This window comes from Capricornis sumatraensis, chromosome 8 (genome assembly GCF_032405125.1).
Source record: "Capricornis sumatraensis isolate serow.1 chromosome 8, serow.2, whole genome shotgun sequence".
Classification (NCBI taxonomy): Eukaryota; Metazoa; Chordata; class Mammalia; order Artiodactyla; family Bovidae; genus Capricornis; species Capricornis sumatraensis.
Window position 1 is genome coordinate 103,353,085 of NC_091076.1, and position 6,921 is coordinate 103,360,005.

The 6,921-nt window shown below is 60.4% G+C and overlaps 1 protein-coding gene across 1 annotated transcript; it reads left to right on the forward strand.

Annotated features, from left to right (window-relative positions):
• The first annotated feature begins 3,449 nt into the window (after positions 1 to 3,449).
• On the forward strand, positions 3,450 to 6,587 carry SOCS3 (suppressor of cytokine signaling 3). Its single transcript, XM_068977055.1, has 2 exons — positions 3,450 to 3,566; positions 4,144 to 6,587. The coding sequence occupies exon 2, from the start codon at positions 4,238 to 4,240 to the stop codon at positions 4,925 to 4,927; it is 690 nt and encodes a 229-aa protein (XP_068833156.1). The 5' UTR covers positions 3,450 to 3,566; positions 4,144 to 4,237; the 3' UTR covers positions 4,928 to 6,587.
• The last annotated feature ends 334 nt before the right edge of the window (positions 6,588 to 6,921 follow it).

Sequence of the window (6,921 nt, forward strand, 5' to 3'; positions counted from 1 at the left end):
GAAAAAACCTGCAAGCCAACGCAGGAGACGTAAGAGATGCCGGTTCGATCCCTGGGAAGATCCCCTGGAGAAGGAAATGGCAACCCACTCCAGTATTCTTTCCTGGAGAATCCCTTGGACAGAGGAGCCTGGCAGGCTACACAGTCCAGGGGGTTGCAAAGAGTCGGACATGACTGAAGCACCTTAGCATGCACGGAAAGGCAACAGGAAGCCCCTGAAGATACTAGAAAGCCGAAGGGGAACTGAGTGACTGGCTGAACTGTTTGAAGACAAACAGCTTTTTGGAATGTATCATATAGGAGATATATAGCTCTCCAAAACATCAAGCCATGCATAGCCTCATCCTTCCCCTAGAAGCCCAAGGTGCGGCAGCTCAGCCTTCCCCTCCTCCCTCTCCCCAAAGACTCCTCAATACTTTCCAAATAACTACAACTAACATTTGTCGAGCATTCACTACGTGCAAGGCACTATTCTAGCACGTTGCATGCACTGGCTCAGTCCTCACAATCACCCGATGAGATGAAGCAGGTACTGTTTTCAGCCTGTTTTACAAATAAGGAAACAGAGGCACAGCCGGGGAAGTCAGTGGCTCAAAGTCATACAGCTACTGGGTGGTGGAGCCAGAACAGCAGTTCAGTTTCCTGAGTCAGCACTCAGGGAGCCCTGCCCCTCCAGCAGGATGCACGGTGGCCCTGCCCCAGCTCTGTTCTTTCCATCATCCCTGTACTCTTGAACCCACTCCATGCCCCCCGGCCAGTCACATACCCTTTGCCGCTGGCCCTCGGCAGGCCCCAGGCTCACTGGGGTACCATGCTGTTGACATTAGGACTTACCTGTTGCAGAGCTTTGCATCTCTCTAAGCAGACTGGGACTCCCAAGCTCAGGGGCTGTTTCTTCCTGCTTGTCTCTCCCATCCCCACTTCTAACCCCCTCTCGCCGCAAGAATGAATTATCAGAGTCTCATAGGACTGATCGTAATGACAACCACTCCTTTCATACGACACCCATCACGTGGGGGGTCCCATGTCCCCTCACCTCATCGGCATCCCTGTAGGATTCACCCGGCATGACCGTGTTCCCAGCACTTTGCCGGTGCCTGGCAAAAGCAGGCACTCAATGAGGGTTTGTGGAATGGATGAATGAACCTGACTTGTGTCAGAGCCTTATAATTTACAAAGCACTCTCTCATCCATTAACTCAAGGGCTATTCCTTGTGAGCCTTCCTTGTCCTCCACAGGGCTCAGCACAGAAGCGGATAATCATGGTGCAGCCTCCTAATCAATGGATGAGAAAAAGAATGAATGCCTGAGTCTACCGAGAAGGAGAATCCATTTCATTAGCCTGCAAAGACCAGGTCTTCGTCATCATTATATTTCAATGCCCAGCACAATGTCTGGTACACAGAGTCCAATATTTGTGAAATGTGTTGAATAAATCAATTCCCCCCTCTGCAGAAGTAACAAGAAGACTTCCTCCTAATGACTCCTCTCTCGAAGGGAGAATTGGACTGAATTACTGCCATTCCTAGCACATTCTGATGTGCAGAATCTTTTCTTATCTTTTTAATCTCAGATCTCTGATGGGAAAAGATTATTATTCCTGCTTTACAGATAGCAAAGCCAATTTCCAGAGAGGCTGGGTGTCCAACCCACAACTCATTTAATCCTCTGACATCTGTGGGGAGAGAGGTGAATGCACGGAGGAGAGAGTAGTAAACCAAAGGCGCGGAGAGGTGCCTATCAGCTCCCAGCGACGCCAAGGAGCCAGGTCTCCGGAGTTTTCTTTCCCCCTCCCTTTCCTTATCCTCAGAGGCCGGGAGTCCGGGAAGAGGGCAGGGTCAAAGCTGTCAGCCCCTGCATTCTGAGAGATGACAATCTAAGCGCTCCTAAACTGGTACTCAGGTGTCCCCAGCACCCCACTGCCTGTTTGGGGCGCAGAAAACTTTCCATCCTTCATAAAGCTGGCCCTGGTTAACCCAGACCACCCACATCCACGCCAACGTGACCAAGAACAAATCCGTTGTTCACCTTAAGCACCTCCTCTTCTCACCCCCGGGGGGAGATCGGACCCCCCACACTGGGGGAGCGGAGGGGGAATATTCTAGGCGGTAGGACTGGGTATCTGAAAGTGGGCTGAACTGAAAACTGCTTTCCGTAAATTCTCCTCTGCTGGAAGTTTTTGTTCCCAGGTCTAATTCCAGACTGTGATGTTAACTCTCCCTGGGTCCCCCACCCGCGACAAATTCCCCCGGCCCCAGCTCTTGCGCCAGCACCCCCACCGCCCCTGCGTTTCACGTTTCAGGGCTTGTGGAACTCCACTCCACCTCGCAGACCCCAGGGCGCCCTCTAGCGGACGCGGGGCGCGGGGTGGGGCCATCGCTCGCCCTCGGGCCCGTCCCGCTGCTTGAGGGCACCTGGCTGGTTTGGAGACTCAGAAGGGCCACCGCGATTGTTGCTTGCGTTTGTGTCTTTGGAGCGGTGGGAGGCGGCACCCATGTCGGCAGAGAACCTAGCAGGGGGCCGATGGACTGAGACCGGACAGCTGCCACGCAGGCGGCGTTCCTTCCACGCTTAGAACTCCCGGCTTCACCTCGGGGACAGGCCCACGGGTGACGCTCGCGCTTTCTTCCGCCCCCAGGCTTCCAGGTCCGGTCCTAGTTTCGAGGCCCGGCTTTGGAAGTGGGGGTGGGGTGTCCCCAGTTCCCCAGAGGCGGGCACGGGCCTCCTGGGGCCGCGATTGGAACCCCGGGTAGGAGCGGGTGGGGGCGAGGTAGGTGGGTGGGTGGGTTGCGGGGGGTCTCCCCGCGAGGTCCGAGAAGAGGGAAGAGGGGGAAGCCAGGAGCCTCTCCCTCTTGGCCTCCTGGAACTGCCCGGGCTCCGGGAGCGGCGCCCCCGCCTCTGCCAGAAACTGGCCTTCTTAGAAGGGAGGGGGAAAGTGTGAATGAGAAGTTGGGGGCGGAGCGCGCGCGGGGGAGGGGCCGCTGCCAGGAACGCGCCGCCGGGGCTGGCGCCGCGCCCGCCGGGCCGCCCGGGCCGCCTCGCGTCGCGCTTTGTCTCTGCGCGCGTCTCTGCGGGTCCCCGGCCCCGCTCGCGGCCCGCCCTCGGCCGCCCGCGGCCCCTCCCTCCGCTCGGCGCGCAGCCTTTCATTGCTGCGAGTAGTGACTAAACATTACAAGAAGGCCGGCCGAGCAGTTCCAGGAATCGGGGGGGCGGGGCGCCGGGGCCGCGTATATACCCGCGAGCGCGGCCTCCGCGGCGGCTTCGACTCACACTCCCCGCGCCGCCGCCGCCGCCACTCCGGCCCCGCACGCAGCCCGCCCGGCCCAGCTCCGGTCGCGGCCCCTCGCCTCGCGCCCCCTCACCCCCCACCGCCCGGCCGGCCCGGGGGCGCGCAGGGGGCAGGGCGGGCGCCCCGGCGAAGCCCGAGGGACGCGCGCGCGAGGCCCCTTTGTGGACTTCGCGGCTGCCAACATCTGGGCGCAGCGCGGGCCACCCACCGCTGGCCGCCGTGCCTTGGGGACCGTAGGAGGCGCAGCCCCGAAGCCAAAGACTTCGGTTTGGGACCAGGTAGGAAGGAGGGGCGCGGCGTGGAGCGGGGGGGTTGGAGGGTTCGCTAGTCCCGGGAGCTTTTCCCGGTTTCCCCTCCCCTTCCCGGGTCATTCCCGGCAGGGAGGGGACGAGATAGGGGGCAGAGTGGATGGAAGCCGGAGATCCCAGGTTCCCGGAATACCCAAACTGGGGCCCTCCGGCTTCTCGGGTCCCCTCCCTACCCCGCTCCACCCCCCACCCCTTGCCTCGGATTTCTTTCTCCGTCCCTGACCCCCCGGTGCCACCGGACTGAGCGGCGCCCAGAGCCTCCCGGGGGCCCTTCTCTCCCTCCCCACCCCGGCCACGCTCCTGGAGACCCAACTTCCGCGCCCGAGTTTCCCACTCGGCACCTTACCAGTGCGCGCTGGGGAAAGGGCTGCCTGGAGGCGGGGGCTGGGCGGGCTTCGTGGGGCGTCTGGGTCGGAACGGGGGCCCAGGTGAGCGCCTCCGGGGCAGCTGGTGTCCTGGCCGCTCGGCAGAGGCAGGGGAGCCGGGGCGGGTCGGGCGCGCTGGAGGGTTCCGGGCACTCACGCGGCGCGCGCCTTCTTCCCCGCAGCCCCCCGGGATGCGGTAGCGGCCGCTGTGCGGAGGCCGCCGAACAGCTGCAGCCGCCGCCGCCGCCGCGCAGATCCACGCTGGCTCCGTGCGCCATGGTCACCCACAGCAAGTTCCCCGCCGCCGGGATGAGCCGCCCCCTGGACACCAGCCTGCGCCTCAAGACCTTCAGCTCCAAGAGCGAGTACCAGCTGGTGGTGAACGCAGTGCGCAAGCTGCAGGAGAGCGGCTTTTACTGGAGCACCGTGACGGGCGGCGAAGCGAACTTGCTGCTGAGCGCCGAGCCCGCGGGGACCTTCCTCATCCGCGACAGCTCGGACCAGCGCCACTTCTTCACCCTCAGCGTCAAGACCCAGTCGGGGACCAAGAACCTGCGCATCCAGTGCGAGGGGGGCAGCTTCTCTCTGCAGAGCGACCCCCGGAGCACGCAGCCCGTGCCCCGCTTCGACTGCGTGCTCAAGCTGGTGCATCACTACATGCCCGCCGCCGGCGCCCCCTCGTTCTCCCCGCCCCCCGCTGAACCCTCCTCCTCGCCCTCCTCCGAGGTGCCCGAGCAGCCACCGGCCCAGCCGCTCCCCGGGAGCCCCCCCAGGAGAGCCTATTACATTTACTCGGGGGGCGAGAAGATCCCTCTGGTGTTGAGCCGGCCCCTCTCCTCCAACGTGGCCACTCTCCAACATCTCTGTCGGAAGACCGTCAACGGCCACCTGGACTCCTACGAGAAAGTCACCCAGCTGCCTGGGCCCATTCGGGAGTTCCTGGACCAGTACGATGCCCCGCTTTAGGGAGCAAAGGGGGCAGGGGTAGGGCGAGGGGGCCCGGGTCCCCTCTCCTCCGTGGCACATGGCACAAGCACAAGAATCCAGCCGCGAGAGTCCTGCCGCTCCCGCGTGAGCCAGGGCGCGGGGAGCCCCCTCCCGCCGGTCCTCCCCCCGCAGAACAGGGCCGGCGGCACCTGGAATGTGTTTGAAGGGAGACGGAGAGCCACCGGAGCGCACCTCCCCGACTCGAGCGTCTCCGGAGGAGCCAGCTGGCCCAGGGGGACCACAGCAAGGACCGCGGTGGATGCTGTCCTCTCCCGCCTCCTCCACCCCGCTGCACTTCCAAATGGGGGGACACCGCGGGGCGTGTTGAACTGTGAGAACTGCCGGGGAATCTGCGAACTTTCCAACGGAACTTGTTTGTTCTTTGATTTGGTTTAAAACAGAGCTTTAAACCTCAGCGGGTTGAGAGCCTGGAAAAGGGTGGAGTGGAGAGAGAGAGGGTGCCTCCGGGGCCCAGGGCTGCAGGCTGGCCAAGGAAATGGTCACTCAAAGCTCCGCTCAGGTCCGGAGGGGCGACTGCCTGCTCCATCTCTGGCTCTGGGGAGAAGGGTGACCCGAAGGGGACCTTTCTCTTCCCCCTTCTTCCTGCCCCTCACACAGCCACCAGAAACACAGGTCCCAGAGTCCATCTAGTGCCCAAGAGCCCAGAGTCCTTCTCCCGTTTTAAGGGGGGAGTGGCACTGGGGGCGGGGAATGGATGGACTGGTCAGTAGTTCTGAACCCACCCGTGCTCTACCTTTCAGCACCTGGGGGTGGGGGGTGGGGGGCGCGGGGCTGGAGGAGATGGAGGAGATGAGCCACCTTTGACCCCAGACAGAGACAATGGGGCATTCTACTTTGTGCCTCCTGACTAGATCTGGCTAGGAGATTTGCCTTAAATGCTCCCTGTCCCATGGATAGGGACTGGCACACAAGAAGCCACACACTCAGCCAACTCCAGCAGAGGCCAAAGGATTCTCAGATGGGCGCCCAGCGGCCACTCACCATTTGGTGGTGGAGGTCGGAGATGGATGGGTGAGGGGGCAGAGATCCACGCTGCTTTCTAGCTGAGCGCAGGAAGAATGCCAGCAGGCCCAGTGGATACTGGCCACCAGTGGGACCTGGGCTGTGGTCCGAGGCAGAGCCACTGGGCCCCCCAGCCCCCAGCCCCTGCACAGACAGCCCTCCCTCCTCACTTTGGGGGACTGGCACTGGCAGGAAGTCATCAAGAGGCCCTGCCACCCAGCTGCTCCCACTCTGCAATAGCACTGATCAGCGAAAACTCAGAGGAATGTAGCAGCGATGGAATTACCTGGAACTGTTCTTTTTTGGGGAAAACCAAACACAAAAGTTTTCTGTGTCAGGTATTGGGCTGGATGGGTCAGCTGTGTGTTGGGGTGTTTTTTTTTTGTTTGTTTCCTTGTTATTTTGTTTGGATTTTGTTTTCGTTTTTTAATAATGTTTACAATCTGCCTCAATCACTCTGTCTTTTATAAAGTTCCACCTCCAGTCCTCTCCCCTCCCCCTACCCAGGCCTTCAAGGCTGATAGGAGATGCTTGAAGAACTCAACAAAAATACCAATCCAAATCAAACTTTGCACATATTTATATTTATATTCAAAAAAGAAACATTTCAGTAATTTATAATAAAGAGCACTATTTTTTAATGAAAAACCTGACTGGAGCCTTTCTCCCACCCCCCACCGCCCCTCCGGCCTTGCTTTCTCTTTCACCCACACCCACACACTACATCAGAGGGTGGTGGCCCTACCCCCTCACTGCCCTGGTGCTTCTCGTGATGGAATCAAACTCTGGCTTCACGTCACTGACAACCGAAGGCAGCCACCTAGACTGTACCCAGTAGGGGTAATTCCTGCTAGTCTGATTCAGATCTGACCAGAATATGCAAAGCAAGTTCGAAGGAAGCGCTTCAAAGGGCTTGCAGGGAGTATAAACTGAGCTGTGGTCAAAGCTTT